Here is a 20,954-nt window from a genome sequence, read left to right on the forward strand (position 1 = left end):
GCTATCTTTTAGTGTTCAAAAATCATGACCCAAGAATTACTAATGTGAGAGTCTTCATGGCCAACCCTCCTCCCACCAAAGGGAAGACCTCCATGGTCAGAGATGTTTCTCTGCTGCTCCTCATCTCTAGAGAGAAAGAAATGTCTATATGAGAAAAAAGGAAATACCTTCATAATAAAGAACTGAGATAAGGGGAAAAAAGGAATTAAAAAAAAAAAGACAAGTAGGATTAAGGAAGCTTATTCCTAGGGAGGTTTAGAAGAAATAAATTAGGGCAGCTGCAACCATGAAGGAAATGGATAGGAAAGGAAAGCAGGGTTAATTTAATAAGGATAGCACTGGACCATTGGGATTTCATATAATGTCCCTTAAGAGAAAAATTATGGAAGAAAAGGATTAATTTCTAATTGCTTTTGCTGTGGATCTGTTTCTTTAATGGGCTATTACTCTATGACAGAAGCATGTGGATCTCCAGTCTTCAAAGCGGTTACAAATGAATGTTCCAGTGTTACATTAGGTAATGGTTGGGTCCCTCTGCTATTCTTTTGTGTTCAAGAATGAAATTCATCTGTGCAGAAATCCAGATGTCAAATGTGTATTTCAAAAGGAATATCGTAATAGGCTCAAAAGCAAACAAAAATCTGAAGTACACAGAAAAAAATGGTGGCAAAAATTTTTGTTTTGGTTTAAGAGAGCAAGAATAGATACACATACATACTGAAAATGGAGACTGTAACACTGCCTATAGACCAAAGGCCTGGTTAATGACACACTGGGAACAAAGAAGTTAGGAGAGAAAACCCAAGGGTGGTTTTTGTTTTTGTTTTTGACCACTTTGAGTTTCCAAAGTACAACATTATGTAGCCACAACTTAACTTCCACCTTATAGAAGATACATAGTGAATTGTAAAAGATTTGACACTTTTTTTTTACATTTCTACATAATAAAAAATAAGTTAAACAGAAATCACACTGGCCTCTCAAATACTAGTACAAACATAAAGTAACAAGACTTTATTTTTATGAATGCTTTATACTTTTTCATATGCTTGGATATTTTTCATTTGATTTTCATTTTCTGGACCATGCATAGGGCTTCTTTTGAAAAAAAATTTCTAACTTTCACCTTTACTTTTCCCATGTTTTGTGTTATCTCCTTTTTGCCTAATGTGGGACACACAAAGACCTAAATAATATACATTGGTGGAAATGATATTTTAAGTTACTAGAATTTCATGAAGATTGCATTATTTTCATTGTCTCTACATAGCTCTGTGTGATTGACTTTTATATGATGCCCACATCCTCTGTGATGGGAAATTAATCTTGCCTGAAAGATTTCTTAGGGACTGATTCTGTAGTGACAGGTAATATGAAAATGCATCCATGAACTAGATGATTAGAAAATATTGTCTTCAACCCTCCTCTCTGTGGTTCAAGGAAAAAGAAGTCCACATGCACACTGTAATCTGATTTCTATCAGTGTAAAGATTACCAAGGGAAACAAAATTCAGTTCTAAGCAAAGGTTATAAAATCACACTGAAGTTACAGTACTAGTAACATTTCTAGTAAAAACAAATTTTAAAAAATCTTGGTACTGTCATTTTTAAATACTACACAAAATAAATAAATACACTTTCCAATTGGTTGGAATTCATATAGCTTTCAATTTTGATAAAAAGAATATTCCTTCAGTTATGAATGACTTCACAGTAAGGGCAGGTAAAAACAAGGCTGCAGGGATGGGCTTGAAACATATTTATCGTAGGGTAGCAGTAGATTCTGGGAGTTAAATGCAGTGCTTCTAATTGAGATAAGAGCCCCTGGAGCCTGCTCTGTATCCACAGAGATGCTCCAGCACACATCTTAAATAATAGAGTAAATTCAGCATCCATTTCAGTTGAATTAAGTTCAAATTCTCCATTGTAATTTCACTGACACTATTATTCCCGGTACATGATGAGCACCCAGAATTACAGTGGAAAGAGGTAGAAGTAATCTAAAAGGAGAAATGTAAATTGTTGCTTGTTTGGCCTAATCATGAGCTAGAAGAGCTAAATTGAAAGGACTCTTCTAAATAATAGAAAGATTTTGATAACTAGAAAAACTATTCTGTTTGGAGCCATAGTACTGCTTCTCAGATTGTCATTTTAACAAACTTGATAGTTCCTTAAATAACTCACATCTATCCAAGCTTAAGATTTAAAATTGAAAATGTACTTAAAGCATGGGTCAAGCTAAGGACCATATAACTGTCTTGTCCAAAATTATTTCTCAGTAGGTTCTAAGGGTCCTAAAAGGAATGTCATATACCAACAACCCTCAACCCTGACTGTACATCAGTATAAATATGTTCTGTGTCTGAAATCCATTCCAAGATTTGAATCTGACCTCTTCTTAGCCCGGGCATTTAGGGGCAAGTAACATAAATGTTTTAAGCTTTGGATTCCTTATCTGACAAATGGAAACAATACTTTGTTCACTAGGTTGTATAAGAATGAAATTTAAAAATCTATATGATGTGTTTAACACAATGCCTTATATATGGTAAATGTTGAGTAAACATTAATCGTCATTAACTGTCCTTCTTATTGCAGTGGGAGTGCCTTTCCTATTTCATCACTCTTCTATGTTCTATATTTTCTGACACTTCACCCTAGAGCAATGCTCCCTCTGACAAATAGTTTATAGAGCTTGGAACCAAATTACATAGCAAACAATTTCATTAAGGAATGGATTCTGGTGTTTCCATTCTTCCCTGTGTTGATGCCTTTGCTGAGTAATAGGAATTGAGAACTAATGTAAACATCTAGCATTAGGACGGTAGAAAAGACTCCCCATGAGAATAAACAGTTTGAATGTTGACTCACCCATTTGGGCTGTCTATACTGATCAATTCACTGGACTCACAGCTTTCCACGTCATATGTGTAGGTGAATCCCAGGTGTTCTCATGGATTATATGTCACTGTAGTCTCCCCAAGATTTTAATCCTTAGGCTGATACAATCAGAAGAGATTGCACAAGAGAAATTTCTCTAATTTTGGTGTAAATTTTATGTTGTAAAATACACTACTGCAGCCACTTGCAAATACCAAGGTCTCAGTTGTATAAGATATGCCACTGAGCAGATGACTAAAGCTCAGAAGTGTAATTGATCAAGGAGAATATTTACTGCGGGAGTGCTGCGCTTTTTACAACAAATGTACTCCTGAAAGGTTGTAAGTAAATTGAATGACTATAAATTGAATAATTTAAAAAGCATTAGAGGAGCTTATAACTTAAATAAATCCCTTGTGACTCTTCTAATTTAAGAATCCCTTTGTAAAGCAAAGGATTTTATTTTTAATATCAACTTTTTACATATTAAGTTTGTTTAAATTGCAGTATACCTGTACTAGAGAAAAGAAAACAGTAACTGATGCAGGGCTTCTGTACATACTACTCCCTCAGCTTGGAGCTTTTTTTTTTTTTTTTTGCGGTACCCGGGCCTCTCACTGCCGCGGCCTCTCCCGCCGTGGAGCACAGGCTCCGGACGCGCAGGCCCAGAGGCCACGGCCCAGGGGCCCGCGGGCCCAGCCGCCCCGCGGCATGCGGGATCTTCCCGGACCGGGGCACGAACCCGCGTCCCCCGCATCGCCAGGCAGACTCCCAACCACTGCTCCACGAGTGAAGCCCCAGCTTGGGGCTTTTTAACTGTTGTGTCAAGGATTGGGCAGAGGGATGCTGAGCTACGGGTTCTCTCAGCCCAGTGCATTCTCACCTCCTGGAGAGTCCAGTGGTCTGGGTCATCCTTTCAAGAGCAGACTTACCTGTTTATGCTCATTTACTCCAGCGAGCAATACAATGATTTTCTATTTGAAAAGTTCAGAAACACAGCTCTAAACTCCATCTATTAACCTTTTTTTTCAATCTTAAAAGCTTTCCCTGATCTCCAGTGTAATTTTTTTCTTTTTGTACCCTGTTCTTTTCTTTACAACAGTCATCAAAGTTTGTAAATCTATCACCTGTGCACTTCCTTGTTTAACATCTGCCTCCCTCGCTAAACTATAAGCATTGACAATGTGAGATTTCCTCACCACAGTTTACTCAATACCTAGCACAGTGTCTGGCACATAATAAGCATTTAATCAATGTTGACCAAGGAAATAAATGAGTAAGAAAATGTTTAACTGGATGGAAATTAGCCAACTCCCATTCCCTTAGAGTTCTTTGGAAATGGCCCCATCTGATCTAGCTCTGAGCTCTCTCTCCATCTTCCTTCCTCTCTCCATCTTTCTCAGTCTGCTTCAGCCACACTGGCTGCTGGCTGATCCTTGAACATGCTAATCACTTGCTGTTTCCTCCACCTGGTACGCTCTTCCCATTCCAGTGTCACTCTAATGGCTTAATCTTTCTCATCATTGTAGTCTCTACACAATCACACTTCCTCTGAGAGGCCTTCCTGGACTCCCAATCTAAAATATCAGCTCCAAATGTATATTCTCATTGAATGCTTATATCACTCAGCATCATGGGTTTTTTTTACTTTTTTGAATTAGTTTTTATTGGAGTAGAGTTGCTTTACAATGTTGTGTTAGTTTCTGCTGTGCAGCAAAGTGAATCAGTTATATGTATACGTATATCCACTTTTTTTTAGATTTCTTTCCCATTTAGGTCACCACAGAGCATTGAGTAGAGTTCCCTGTGCTATACAGTAGGCTCTCACTAGTTATCTATTTTATACATTGTAGTACATATATGTCAATCCCAATCTCCCATTCATCCCACCCCCTCTTTCCCCCCTTGGTAACCAGTAGTTTGTTATATGAAATTATAGAAAAACAAAGCAAATCTATGAAACAGAAAGGAGATCGGTGTTTGCCAAGGGCAGAGCAGGTGAGGAAGAAGAATGTTGAAAAGGATCATGAGGGAACTTTGGGAGTTATGGAATTGTCTTCCACCTTGACTGTGTCAGTTGTTGCATAGCCATAGACATTTGTCAAAACTCAATGAACTGTACCATTAAAATGGATGTATGTCCACTCCTGGATATATATCCAAAGAAAATGAAAACACTAATTAGAAAAGACACATATACCCCAATGTTCATGGCAGCATTATTTATAATTGCCAAGGTATGGAAACAACCTAAGTGTCCATCAGGAGATGGTTGGATAAAGAAGATATGGGGTGTGTGTGTGTGTGTGTGTGTGTGTGTGTGTGTGTGTGTGTGTGTAATGGAATACTACTCAGCCATAAGAAAGAATGAAGTTTTGCCATTTGAAACAAACAGATGGACTTAGAGGGTATTACGCTAAGTGAAATACATCTGACAGAGAAAAACAAATTCTGTATGATGTCACTTATATGTGGAATCTAAAAAATATAACAAACTAATAAATATAACAAGAAAGAAACAGACTCATAGATATAGAGAACAAAGTAATGATTACCAATGGGGAAAGGGAAGGGGGAGGGGCAAGATAGGAGTAGGGGATTAAGAGGTACAAACTACTACGTATAAAATAAATCAGCTACAGGATATATTGTACAGCACAGGGAATATAGCCAATTTTTATAATAACTATAAATGGAGTATAACCTTTAAAAGTTGTGAAGCACTGTGTTGTACACCTAAAACTTACATAATATTGTACATCAACTATACCTGAATAAAAATTTTTTTTAATTAATTAAAAAAAATAATAAAATATCAGCTCCCAACACATTGCCTTACACTTTTGTCTCCATGGTGCTCCTCACTGAACTGTATATATCTATTTGGGTTTTTATGGACTCTCCCAGCTGTTCAATGTAGGGTCCAGAAGGTCAAGCTCATTGCCTGTCTTGTTCATCATAGTATGAATACAAACCATGAAGGGCACAAAGAAGATAGTTCTTTGTTGTTGTTGTTGTTTTTGCGGTACGCAGGCCTCTCACTGTTGTGGCCTCTCCCACTGCGGAGCACAGACTCTGGACGCGCAGGCTCAGCGGCCATGGCTCACGGGCCCAGCCGCTCCACGGCACGTGGGATCTTCCCGGACTGGGGCACGAACCCGCGTCCCCTGCATCGACAGGTGAACTCTCAACCACTGAGCCACCAGGGAAGCCCAAAGAAGATAGTTTTGACAGAAGAAAGAAATACATTCTTTCTCTTTCTGTTTTGTTGTTGTTAGTCACATTAATATTATGCCCTAATCATTGCTTGTGATAATAAAAATTTAATTTAACCTTAGAATAACTTTATGAAGTACTTTAATCATAATATCTTAATGTTTACTTATTTGTATGTTTAAAATGGCATTGTCCTATAATATCAGAGAATATATCTTTGATGACCTGAAAAACACAAGAAATTGGAGTCATATCTTCATCACCTACAGCCCAGTATGGAAGACATATTTGTTGAATTTCATACCCACTCACTTTGCCTTTCAGTAATGCTAATAGACCATCTATAATGAGAGGAAAATATTCTAAACCTGTGGTTCCCACATTTTTGAGGATTCACTATAATTTATTTGATTTTGTTATCACCTTCTTTGACATTCTACTTTATACAAATCAGTAATTTTAATTATAAAATTAAATGTAATTTCCTTTGAATGTTTTGTGAAACCTTAGTATTTTAAAACACAAAAACAAATAAATTTTTAAAAATAAATCTTAGGAAATTTTATTGATTTTGGTGACATAGACAACCACTATTTTATAATGAAGATGTTTTTCACTTAAAGCTTATATTGGAATTGTTTATAATAATGTCTGCGTCTTTGGCTTCATAGGTATTTGACTATGACTTTGGACTACAGGATGACTTTATGGGCTCAGCCTTTCTGGATCTCACACAATTGGAGTTAAACAGGTAACTTTTGAACTGTTGTAATATCACTATACCTTTTTATGAAACTGGGCCTGTGTAACAGAAAATGTCAACAGATCTGGGTTCTAGTCACTGTTCTGTCACTTATGGTTGTGAGTCTTTGTGCTAGCCAGGCTTTCTCAAGTATGTCTTTCTCACTTACCTGGTAGAAATAATCCTTAGCATCTTCCCTACCTATCTCATTTGACAACAACTATTCAGCAGAAAAATTCTTTTTTTTTTTTTTTGGCCACGCCATGCAGAATGAGGGATTTTAGTTTCCCAACCAGGGATGGAACCCGTACCCCCTGCAGTGGAAGCACGGAGTCCTAACCACTGGACCTGGACTGCCAGGGAAGTCCCCAGCAGAAAAATTCTTAAGACACTTTCTTTGTCCCCCAGACTGTGCTGAGCACCAGAAATCTAGATTAGCACACATTCCTTGCTCTCACATTGATGGTATGATTATAATGGGGCATAAAGAAGCTGATACATGTTAATCATAATTATTAATTTAAGAATGAGGCCACCACATAAGAAATAAGATGAGTACACTATGCATCGAAAATAGCAGCACTCTTAGCACTTAAGCCAAAGTAGAATCTAATTTTGCCATCATCAGTAATCCTAGGTTACCGAGGAGTAGCCTGAAAGTGGAGGCAGATTGGTTGTATTTACTCAGTTACGTTAACTTATCATTGCTTGACTAGTTGTAAAGTAATGATTAGTTATAACTCAATTAATGTTATAAATATTAACCATTCCTTGCACCAAATTATGGGCTTTTATTTTTTTTAATGTATTTCAACATAGGAGATAAGAATTGATTAATACTACAGAAGAAAAAATAGGTTTTAAAAGGTCCAGCAGTGATTGGAATGGATTACAAAGGAGGCTGCCAAATCATCTTTGGTGGTTTTAAAGAGATGGTTTAGATCAGGGGTCCCCAACCCCTGTTAGGAACCAGGCTGCAGAGCAGGAGGGGAGCGGCAGGGGAGCAAGCGAAGCTTCATCTGTATTTACAGCCGCTCCCCATTGCTCGCAGTACCGCCTGAGCTCCGCCTGTCACATCAGCAGCGGCATTAGATTCTCATAGGAGCGCGAACCCTACTGTGAACTGCACTTGCGAGGGATCTAGGTTGCACGGTTGCGTGCTCCTTATGAGGATCTGATGCCTGATGATCTGAGGTGGAGCTGCGGCGGTGATGCCAGCTCTGGGGAGCAGCTGCAAATACAGATTATCATTAGCAGAGAGGTCTAACTGCACAGAGACCATAATAAATCTATTGCTTGCAGACTCATGAAGCTGCTGTATAGCACAGGGAGATCAGCTCGGTGCTTTTTTTTTTAATAAATTTATTTATTGATTTATTTGTTTATTTTTGGCTGCATTGGGTCTTCATTGCTGTGTGCGGGCTTTCTCTAGTTGTGGCGAGTGGAGGCTACTCTTTGTGGCGGTGCACAGGCTTCTCACTGCAGTGGCTTCTCTTGTTGCGGAGCACAGGCTCTAGGTGCACAGGCTTCAGTAGTTGTGGCACACGGGCTCAGTAGTTGTGGCTCACGGGCTCTAGAGCACAGGCTCAGTAGTTGTGGCGCACGGGCTTAGTTGCTCCACGGCATGTGGGATCTTCCCGGACCAGGGCTCAAACCTGTGTCCCCTGCATTGGGAGGCAGATTCTTAACAAGAACGCCACCAGGGAAGCCCCCCAGCTCGGTGCTTTGTGACGACCTAGAGGGGTGGGATGGGGAGGGAGAGAGGGAGGCTCATGAGGGAGGGGATATAGGTATACATAGAGCTGATTCACTTTGTTGTACAGCAGAAACTAACACAACCTTGTAAAGCAATTATAATCCAATAAAGATGTAAAAAAAAAAAAAAACCTATCAGTGAGTGGCAAGTGAAAACAAGCTCAGGGCTCCCACCAATTCTGCATTATGGTGAGTTGTATAATTGTTTCATTATATATTACAATGTAGTAATAATAGAAATAAAGTGCACAATAAATGTAATGCGCTTGAATCATCCTGAAACCATTCCCCACCCCCCAACCCCTGGTCTGTGGAAAAATTGTCTTCCATGAAACTGGTCCCTGGTGCCAAAAACGTTGGGGACCGCTGGTTTAGATGATCATGTTATATCATGTGGCAGGAATAGTGGAAAGCAGAGTAATGGGTCAGATCATAACTTTATATTTTAAATATAGATGAAATATAAATAGTAGAACTCCTTATATGTTGTAGTCTGAGCACAGTGGCAGCTTATTGGTGGTCTTCCAGTGACCATCTGTGCCTCAAACTGGACAAAAGAGTGGCCTTTTCTATACTTCCTATGTGTCCTTCATTCCAACCCAGAGCCTAGCAGGCCTGACCTCGGGGTGATTGCTTGCTCCCCGCCTCACCACGGCTGAAGGAAGTCCTAGGTGGTGTTGTTTGTGGTCCGTTATCGTGCAACTGAGCTCCAGCTAGACTGGGCTGTGCTGTTCTTCGTAAAGGCCACGGCTATTTTCTCTGTAGATTCTGCATAAGGGTATGCAAATTACTAGGTTTAATCACAGAGCATAACTTTCTCTTTTTCTCTATTAAAGATAGATTACTGGTGAAAAATAATTTTAAATGGGAAAACATATGAGATGGGTAAAAAACCAAAAGATTAGGTATAAGCATTTGGTGTTTATTTTACCACATTACTTATTTTATGTATTTAGCTAACTATACCCTCCCCTCAAAACCACATAAACATCAAATTACCGCTTTTAAAAATCACATTTTTGTGTGTGCGATTACATTCTATGTATAGAAATCAATATGAGAATTCCCTGGCAGTCCAGTGGTTAGGACTCCGCACTTTCACTGCCAAGGGCCTGGGTTCTGGGTTCAATCCCTGGTTGGGGAACTAGGATCCCATAAGCCACGTAGTGGGGCTGGAAAAAAAAAAAAAAAGAGAAATCAGTACCCTCTGGATGTAGACAGATGGATAATGATAGTAGCTGTATAAATACTTATGCTACTATATAATGCATTAAGGTATTGCTTTTGAAAAAAATAATAAATAAGCATCATAAAGAATTACAGATGTTCTTAAATCTTTATCATGTAATCATTATAAAAATGTAATGAAGTTTTGGCTATTAATTTTTATATGTAATCATTTTTACAGGAAAATGAACCAAATCAAATTGTAACCCCATATAAATACATATGTGTGTATGTGTGTATATATATGCATATGTGTGTATGTACATATATATATATACATATATACTATAATGCCTAATATGCATTTGTTAAAATAAAAGGAACAAGTTGTTATCATCAAACCACAATGATTAGTTATAACTAAATTAATATTGGAGCAATTTTCATCACAACTATTGTAACTTATGTATATTATCAGTTTGATAGGTTACTTATGTTTCAGTTAAAACCCCTGACATCAAAAAACTGTTCATATTTTTCATAACACCATTTCTTGAATTGGTAACTTAAGCATCATTTGAAAGAGTGTCCTAGTATTGTAAAATCTTAGCATTGAAAGGTACCTGTGGTTCCCCAAAATTATTTGGGGACCTTTATAAATGTATAGATTTCCAGACACCACCCCCAATCTACAGAACCAGAATCATTATGGGTAGACTTCAGGATTATTCACTTTTTAAAAGCTTTCCAGTTGATTCTGAGGTGCAGCCAGGATTGAAAGTTTTTATTTGGACCATTTTCCCCATCAAGCCCTCTCCCCAGTACTAGAATCCAATAGTATCATTTACTAAATGTTAAGCTCCATGAAGACAAGTGTCTTATCTTTGGTCTTGACTGCTGGTTTTTACCCAGAACCTAGTATCACATATGTTCAATTCATGTTTTGTGAATTAAATGAATAAATGATTGAACAAGCAAGGGAACATTCCTAATTTGCCAACATTTCAGGATTCAGGTGTGGTGCTGAATGTTCCACAGTCCCTTAGGCTTAAGGAGGGCATGAACCCCTATTTGTTCAATATTAATTGAAATATGTAAACAAGATATTACTTACACATTATCAGTTGAGTGTGTATTTTACATTATCTTCTAAAAGTTACTGTGGGTAATATTGAGCAATTCATAATCTCTTCCTCAGAGATACTTATCTAATTCTGAAGCCTTCTAAGTATTGATCACCTCTTCTAAGTGCTGGTTTCCTTGCATTTCTGAATCTAAAAATTTAGGCATAGGTTTAAATAGCCAAAATTAGAAGCATTATTTTAAATAGTAGAAGTTCTTCAAATAACTATACATTGTTTTTAAAGTATATTTATAATGTATATCAGGCAATTTATATTTTATATTTTCCTCTTCTCCCACCTGTTTGTTTACTCTAAGTCATACTTCTGATTAAGAAAAAAAAATCTTAAAGAACTAAAAGGAAGGTAGTAGTCAGTAAAAGACTATCATTGAGTTGTTGGACTCAAATTTATAGAAAATAGCTGCTATTGCTCTCTGTGTATTTGGAGATCACAGAGAAGGGCCTTACAGTTTTCTTAATACTGCTGTACTTCCTTAGCCTTTCCAGCAACCCCATGGCCTTTCTAGAACCCCATGAAGAGCCGAAACTTAGACAGTGAATCCAAGTATACCCAATTGGCCCATGATTTATTGGATAACTTAATACATTGATGTTATTTTAATAACAACAAAAATTGTACCAGGAAATTAAAGGAAGACAAAATTTCTTTTCTACTTAAAAATATATAGTATATATAAGTCCATGCACTCTCTCACTTCGTCCCAGCTTACCCTTCCCCCTTCCCGTGTCCTCAAGTCCATTCTCTACGACTGCATCTTTATTCCTGTCCTGCTCCTAGGTTCTTCATAACCATTTTTTTTTAGATTCCATATATATGTGTTAGCATACTGTATTTATTTTTCTCTTTCTGACTTACTTCACTCTGTATGACAGACTCTAGGTCCATTCACCTCACTACAAATAAATCAGTTTTGGTGCTTTGTGACCACGTAGAGGGGTGGGATAGGAAGGGTGGGAGGGAGATGCAAGAGGGAGGGGATATGGGGATGTATGTATATGTATAGCTGATTCACTTTGCTATAAAGCAGAAACTAATACACCATTGTAAAGCAATTATACTCCAATAAAGATGTTAAAAAATATATATAGTATATATTTTGGCTTATTCGTTTAATGACAGTTCAAAATCTTTTTTTATATTTTATATATTTATTTTTTATTGAAGCATAGTTGACATACAGTATTGGTCTCAGGTATACAACATTGTGGCTCTGACAATTATAGACATTACAAAATGATCTCAATAAGTCTAGTAACCGTCTGTCACCATACAAAGTTATTACAACATTGTTGACTATATTCTCTATGCTGTTCGTTATATCCCTGTGTATTTATTTTATGACTGGAAGTTTATGCCTCTTAATTCCCTTCACCTATTTAGTCCATTCCCCCACTCCCCTCCCTTCTGGCAACAGTTTGTTCTGTGTATCCATGAGTCTGTTTCTGCTTTGTTTAGTTTTTTCATTTGTTTTGTTTTTTAGATTTGACATATAAGTGAAATCATACGCTATCTGTCTTGGTCTGGCTTATTTCACTTAGTATGATACCCTCCACGTCCATCCATATTGTTGCAAATGGCAAGATTTCACTCTCTTTTTATGGCTGAGTAATATTCCTTTGTGTGTGTGTGTGTATGTGTGTGTATATATATATATACCTATTTTTATATATATATACACATAAATACCACATCTTTTTTATCCTTTCATCTATCGATGGATACTTTGGTTATTTCCATATCTTGGCTATTGTAAATAATGCTGCAATAAACATAGGGGTGCATGTATCTCTTCCAATTGCTGTTTTTGTTTTCTTTGGATAGATTCCCAGGAGTAGAATTGCTGGATCATATGATAGTTCTATTTTTAATTTTTTGAGGCACCTCCATATCATTTTCCATAATGGCTGCACCAATTTAAATTCCCACTGACAGTATACAGGTGTTCCTTTTTCTCCACAACCTCCCAAACACTTATTATTTGTTGCTTTTTTAATAATCACCATTCTGACAGGTGTGAGGTGACATATTGTGGTTTTGATTTGCATTTCCCTGATAATCAGTGATTTTGAGCATCTTTTTATGTGTCTGTTGGCCATCTGCATGTCTTTCTTGGAAACATGTTTATCCAGTTTTAAATCAAATTGCTTGTTTTTTTGATATTGAGTTGTATGAGTTCTTTATATATTTGGGGTCTTAAACCCTTATTGGATATATCATTTGCAACTATCTTTTCTCATTCAGTAGTTTGCCTTTTGTCAATGGTTTCCTTCATGCTCAAAATCTTAATATTTTATATCATAGGCCCACAGATGTGACCGTAACACTGAAAGATCCCCATTATCCTGACCATGATCTTGGAATCATTTTGCTCTCAGTTGTCCTTACCCCTAAGGAAGGAGAACACAGGGATGTGGTAAGTTCCCCTTCAGCCTAGTTGTAGCTTTCTTGCTCTCACTTGTTTGAATGTCGTGAGCCTTCTCTGAACCCAGAGGTAATATTAAAGAGAAACAGCATAAGAAGATCTGGCCTGTTCTTTGTTTCTGTGAGTATCCTGGGTATCAGTAGTCTAGTTGTATTGTATTTTTTGAATTCAAATTTCCTATTTTATTCTCCAGATCAGAACCTCTTATAAATAAGGGATACATTTGCATCTTTTATCATTATTTTATTTTCCAATTTCAGACTGTTATTTGTAGCAAATGGTGGTATTTATTCAGAGATTATATTTTTCCACATTGAGGTGTCCAGACCTTACTATTTTGATTATATTGTCAGATGTATCATAACAAAGAAAATGAGGTGAAATTACAATAGAGTTTCTGCTTTCTGGTATTTGTTTGACGAATGATTACTTTTCATCTTCTTGATGGGCTTCCATATCAGTGTTACCCATTTTCCAGCCCTGGCTGTCTGTACATCCTGGCACACCATGCTACTATGAGAAACTGACAAGGGATACAGAGGAGCTAATTACTCCAGCACTGTTGAAGTGACGTTAAAAAATATCAGGTTTGACCTGCATCGGTATGCTTGCCAGTGCACTTTCTGCCACAATTTACCAGAATTTATTTATTAGACTCAGGGTACTTTCACATACTGGTAGCTATTCTCACTAGTTCTGATTGCAACACATTTTAGGAGTAGACATAATTTTTTAGGCAAGTTTAAATACTCTGTTTCAGCAATGTGTGTATTGCTGGTTTAAAATAATGCATGATTAAAGTTGGTATATGTTTTCTGCTGGAAAGGTATTATTGGCATTTTTCCCTAGATTGTAAATAAAAATAGTGCATTACAGCTTCAAATTTAGAAGTGTTTTAAACTCATTGAAAAATTCACCCTTTTCAAGGTATTTTTCTCTATCCTTTAAAAAAATTAAACAATGAGCACATATGTAATATTTGCAAAGAATGATTTAAGTATCTATATTTCATTCAGTGAGGAAGAAAATTTTCTTTTCGGACAAGTACTATCAAATAATACCTACTTGGAGAACTTAGCACTGTGAAAGAATGTATGTATGTGCACAGGCATAGGTCCATTTGTGCAGATGGAAGGGTGTGTGAGGACATTTTTTCACAGAGAACATTTAGAAATAAAAGCCCATCATTTTAAAAGTCATCAATTCAGAATATATTATTTCACCCAGTGCAAGCCAAGGAGTATATGCTAGCTGGCTAATCCATACACAGGAATAAAGTATAAATGTTCATTTATTCAAATAATCCTGGTATTCACGAGGAACCTAGTATAAGCCAAATCCTGTGCTAGACCCTTTGGATACAGTAGAACTGAAATCCTGTGGAGAGCTCAGAAATCAAATAATCATGGAAGAAAATGTAAAATGACAACTGTTTTAAGTGCCATAAAAGAGAGGTGCATGCTGCTGTAGAGCAAATATAGGAGAATTTGTTCTAATCGGGAACAGGGATTCTCCAAGGAAGTCAAATGGGAGATGAGGTCTGAAGTGTGAATAGAAGTTGATAAAGGCAAAAACACAGGAAGAGAGGAAATATTTCAAGCAGAGGAAATAGCACATGCAAAGGCCCTGTGGCTAGAGGAACCAAGCTGCACTCCAAGAATTGAAAAAGTACTGGAGCTTAGAGAAGGTGGAAGTAGAGTGTGAAAGATCCTGGTGCATGATGACAGTGAAAGGGAGACACCCAGACTGCATAGGGACTGTTGGCCATGTTAAGGTTTGTGGTCTTTCCCCAAAGAGCAATGGGAAGCCTTTGAAAAGTCTGTAAATAGGAAATGGCATCATTTTATTTGCCTTTTGTGTGTAGCTGCATTGTAGAAAACAGATGAAAGTGTAAGAATGAATACTTGGAGACCACCTAGGAGCTATTTTGAAAATCCTGGTGGAAGATGATGGAGATTTGGATTAGAATTGTCAGAGGTAGAGATGGAAAGAAATGAAGAAGTTTATCTATAGGAGGTAAAATCAACAAAACTTGGTGATAGAATTTTTGGGGGCGGGATCCTTTGTTATTTTAATGAAGGTCAACACCATAAATGAAAATACCTAAGTGCTTGAGGTCTTAGGACATGTCTCCAAACCATCCAAACTGCCAGTATTACTGAGGATTCAAATGATATGGCAGCTGTTTTAGTTATTTGGGCGATTTGATGATGGAGGGTCTGCTGATTTTTTACATTAAAAGCATATTTATTAAATACTCTAACATCAAACTGAGGGTTTGAGGGATTAAGTTAGTATCAAGAGACTTTATGATGAGGCTGCTGAATTGTTCTAAATTACACAGAAATATATGTCAGCACAGGCAGAGTAGTTCCTGACATTCATTTTTCTTCAACCATTCTCGCAAAAACCCTTCAATCTCCACTGCTGTTCAAACTTATTTAGGCACACTGTCTTTCTAATTAGAAAAGATCATTTAAAAATATTATAGTGTCTGGTTACTGGTCATCAGTGATTTATCAAACACGAATAGGAACGAAAACAGGTTACATGAAACAGTTACACATCAAAAATCTGGTATTATTAATCTTCTTTTCTTCCTTTTTCTTTCTCTTTATCGTATCTCTCCAGCCACATTCACCCTTAACACAAAGAGTTCTTCCTGAAATCTTCATGCCATTTTCTTGGTTCAGATTTCTGTGGCTACCCCCAGCTTTTTGGAAAAAAATCTTTTACTGCTGAGTATTTTTCATTTGCTTGCCTTACTTCATGCCTCCCCCTTCACAGTCCCAAATAGCACTGGATTGATTCTGCTGCAGCAACTGAAAACCGGTGTCTTCTTCCTTCCCATGTTGGACTCTCACCTGGCTTCTCTCTTCTTCACCAGAGAAGCAAGTGGCTTATCAGGGGCCAGTGCCTCAGAAAAGGTACAGCAGTTCGCCTCTGGCTGGCGAGCTCTCTTGACTTCAGCCACAACTGAGAAGCAGTGAGAAGAGTGACCAGTGTGGCTATACTGGCTCCTCCTGTGGGCGTGATCAATAACCGGGAGCCTGGGGTTGGTTGTTGACAAGCAGCTGGGGCAGGGACAGGGGAGGAAGCATGAAAGGTCCCCTACAGGAACTTCTATTGGGACCCCCAGTATCCGGGCTAATCGGATTCCTAGATTGGGATTGGGGCTTCTAAGCATATGCTTTACATGATGAAAATTTCTAACAAAGACATAAATTTGTGCTTTTCCCCTTTTGTTTATTTTGGTCTATATAGCAGTTCTAGAGCTGTTTATTAATTAAGATCTCTAAAATTGACAAGCAACACTAGTTAGGAGATTTTGACACTCTGAATAAGAGATGCCAGTTGTAGGCATCTATTGAAAAAAAAAACACTTATTGAGCATCTATAAGCATTGTACCAAGTTCTATAACTCCCTCTTTATTCTTATTCTAAGTGTTCAGTGACCTGTGGTTATTTCTCTAATGAAATGGAAACTCCTGATGAAGGGCTTTAAGACTCTCCAGTGAGCAACATATGTTCCCTCACTTGTACCCTTTATCCCATCCATACAGACTCCTACACAGCTCACCTCCTCTCAAGTCCAAGCTTTCTCCAATGTGACCTTTCCTACCTAAAATATACCTGTACTGTGCCTCACCTCACTTCCATCCTATAGCCCATCACTCCTGGTTTAAAATAGTAATAATAATTCATAAATATTTATATATATATTATTGCTTCTGATTACCTTTCTTATGATGACTCCTCTCAAAACCTAGTCCAGCTTTCTGTACCTAGTGGTTATTCAGTAGGCTGTGGATGAATCTCTAAGAGGATTCTTAGAGAATGCTTGATGGGATGCTTCAAAGGTCCAGGGAAAGGTATTTTAAGTTTCCTTCTTCCGTATTCAAATCCCTGAGGTTGTCACAAACAATATTGGAGATAATGATTTAATTTTCCTTTTGAATTCTTAAAATTATTCTATTAATGATAATCTGATTAAAGTCAGTCTATATTGCTCTTCTCAAGATTTCTAATGATGACAATGAATTAGAAGCACATCACTGTGTTTTTTTTTCTTTTGGTAACATGTCTAGCATTGGCTAAATATATTTCCCTCGAATACATTTGAAATTTCTTGGTTAAAAACAGTCAATTATCCAATGTATCCTCAAATTAAATTTTTATATGCCTGAAATATATAACATATTGCTGCAGTGAAAATGACATGCTGAACTTCCACAAATTATCCAAGAACAAATCTTATTTAGAGAAATTCAGACTCATAATGCAGCAAACCAGAAATCAGTTACTAAATGCTTCACAAGTCCACTTAATATTCAGAATGACGTATAGAGAAGGAATAAAGGATGATTTTGCATTGACCTTCACACAGCAAAATTATGAGTTCTGTTCTCTTTGATTATTAGCTCAGAAATAACCTATTTTAAGCTTTTGGGACTTAAGACTTTAGTTCAGAAAAGCACATGTTTATTCTTATGCCTGTGTTTATAAGACTTTGCTAAATATTTTTTATGGATTAACATGGAGAATGGATGATATGAATTTCAAGAGCCATTGACAAATAAATCCTAGCCATCAAGTAGGAAATAGAACATTAATGTTAAGAAATGCTATCAAAAGTAGGAAGAAATGAGTAACTGGAAATACAGAGGGCTTAGCATCACAAAGTGCTAAGAGTTCTAAATCAGTTATCTTGTGAGTGTTTAAAACACTGTTAATACTGACAATGTGTTCCATGAATCATGTGGTTGGGATGATTTCTCCTTGTGTGGATTGCCAGTTCTAGAACTCAGTAAAAATGAAGAACAAGTTGAAAACCCTATCAGCCTACTGTATCTACTAAAGCCCCTCAAACATAGAACATCTAATTATAGTTAATTAAGAAGTAAATATGAGTCATAGCAAAAGTATTTCATAGTTGCTTATATTAAAATATTCTCCATGAGTCTGATTGAGTCTTTTTTAAAAGATTCCAGATGTGAACAGATATATATATTTTTTAATTTTCAGCGTTGTATGTATGAGAAACCAAAATCTTCTTGGGGGGCATGTTGATGACTTGCATGACACAACTGTCATTTCTGTTTTGAATGCATGCCCTGTTTGATCCTGCAAAAGCGTCTTGTGCATACATGTGTGTCCTATATATATGGTATTTTGGTCTGATAGTGTGTTTGAGTTCTTTCTGGCTCTTTTTCTAGCAGAGTTCAATCCACAGCTTTCTTCATTGGAGGATTTATGAAATAAAAGTGAGTTAATTTGTGTTACACACTCTCTTAGATAACCTAGACCTAACAAATTGCTTGGCTAAAGCTAAAAAGTAAAAAATTTTAAGAAACATATGAATTAACCTCAGTTGATCTTTAGTGAATTCAAAAAATATATTTTTCTCTATGGTTTATTTTTGAAAAATTTCTGAATTATTCCATAAGCTAACATTTGAAAAAATATCCACCTATAAACAGTTAATATATATGTTTTATAATATGTATGTACCATAGTATCTAGCCATTCTGTGATTTTTTTTATATCTATAGTAGTCATGTAATTGCCTAAAAAAAAATCACTGCAACAAAAGGGAAAAGCAAAAAATGAATTGAGATTGTGGAATCTTTTAAAAACATAATCAGTTCTGCAGCTCATAGGCCATATTTTTATGCTACTTATTCCATTTATTGGGCTTCAAAGAAAGTTGAGTTGCTAATAAAGAATTTGAAGGTACTATAATATTAGATAATGACACTTTCAAAAACAAATTCATATGTTTCTCAGCTGAAGTTAAGATCAAATAGCAAAAAATAAATCTTATTTTTCTATAATTTGCTTCATCTCCTATGTATAACATTCCCCAATCTTTCTTCTCTAACATGTCCCACAGTTAGTAAAGGTAACAATGTTAATAGTATGTCTGTTAAATTCACTTTTTAAAATACTGATTCCAGTTTTACTGAATCTACTTCAACCCTAGAAACCCAGTTTCCTAGAAACTGAACCAGGAAAATAATGAATTGGTCCCTGTAACTGCCAAATCTTTCATACTTATATGCAGGGAAATTACTGACCTTTTGTTTGTATCAGTGTCCCAATCTGAAAAATAATACCATGCATCTTGTTTGTAAGACTGATTTTGAGAGACAGGAAAATACCAACCCTATAGTTTGCTTTACATGTAGAAGGTTAATCGCGTGCAGTGGTTCTGAGTGGGGGGATGTGGCTTTGACCAGCAGTAGTGAATCTGTGTAATATTGAATAGTGTTGCCCTGCGAGTCAACTCTTCCTCATGTTCTTAGCCCCTTTTTCATAGTAGCATTTCTTACCAGATGGAACTTTGTAAGATTCTTTGATACTAGTTGATGATGATAAATGGCCATGAGTTAAGAGATTTTCCTTTTTGATTTACTTATGTTAATTGTTCTCACCTGATTTGACTCAGAACATTGTCCCTAGGAATTAGCATTCTTTGTTCACTGAAACTCTGCTTTCTGAGAAAGTTGAAAATTTATTGCCTGACTCTTCACGGGGCAGTTTTTAGGAACATGGCATACCACAAAAGTATTTCGTGTCCAATCGCCTTTTAGTGATGAGAAAGTGGTGGTGGTGGTGGTGGTGATGACGACGACTAACTCATTTAACATCAACAACGAACATCTCTTAAACGTCCATCTCCATAACCCGATGGTGGGTTTTGCTTCAGAATAAATTGGACATTAGTACTTAGACAAAATATAAAATAATACTTTGCAGTTCCTGACTCCATTTGAAAAAAATTGGGAGCTATTGTAACCTTAGGAAGTCTATTTCTCTTCCGTATTTTGGTCAATATCTAACACAGAGTGTATATAGAGAAAATGTAACCTATAAAACCACTATCTGCAGAAAAGAGGAATGTATCCTTACCTTGACAATTTTATGATATTTCTCCTTTCCCCTTCTAGAACCTCTACATAATTCCTTTGTCTTGGTTTAGGCCAAAGGTTGCCTACTAAATGACTTACTCTTATATTAAAATCTTTCCTTTTTTGTATTTTTGTAATTTATGAGTGGTTTCTGAAATGGTCTTGCTTTATAGTGAATTTTGCTGAAGGAGACAGAGTTCTTAAAGGCACGAGTGTACTTCCTTGATATATAAATATGGCAAGCATTACTATAAGCTGTATTCTTTGCTCCAGATATTCCCTCATCTGCCTTAAAAGTAATGATAAAGCTAAGAGAGGGTAAAGAGGTTATCAGGAAGTTAATACCTCAGTGTTCATTGAGAATTTTTTTAAAACTGGAGAGGAAATTAAAAGTCATTGGATTTTTATGAGTTAGTTTCTGCAAGAGACCAGTGATCTTGGGCACTCATCACGAATCTCCATCAACCTTAATTAAAACTTGAAGTCATAAATATCTCTTACTCTGACACGAAAAAACTAGTTTAAAGGATATATCATGGCTAAACATTTAGCAGGAAGATCCACTAATAGCCATCACGATATGCAGCACTTTTTCTCAGTCGAAAGCTTTTGTAAACCCTGATGTAATTAAAGATTAACTGGAAGCAGAGACAATTCTAAGATGCTGCCAATGCAACGGACTTTGAATGAGTTTGAAGAGAACAATTATTATACAC

The 20,954-nt window shown here is 36.7% G+C and overlaps 1 protein-coding gene across 16 annotated transcripts in view; it reads left to right on the forward strand.

Moving 5' to 3' along the window:
• The window catches only part of MCTP1 (multiple C2 and transmembrane domain containing 1), a gene marked incomplete at both ends in the record, with an annotated part of 539,514 nt that overhangs the window by 282,227 nt on the left and 236,333 nt on the right, over positions 1-20,954 (forward strand). For all 16 annotated transcript variants that reach the window (XM_079702735.1, XM_079702743.1, XM_079702744.1 and 13 more), the window contains 2 exons: positions 6,768-6,847; positions 13,207-13,318. In XM_079702735.1, coding sequence (XP_079558861.1) covers positions 6,768-6,847; positions 13,207-13,318 — 192 coding nt within the window. The remainder of the gene's footprint in view (positions 1-6,767; positions 6,848-13,206; positions 13,319-20,954) is intronic.

This window comes from Hyperoodon ampullatus (genome assembly GCF_949752795.1).
Source record: "Hyperoodon ampullatus genome assembly, chromosome: 4".
NCBI lineage: Eukaryota > Metazoa > Chordata > Mammalia > Artiodactyla > Ziphiidae > Hyperoodon > Hyperoodon ampullatus.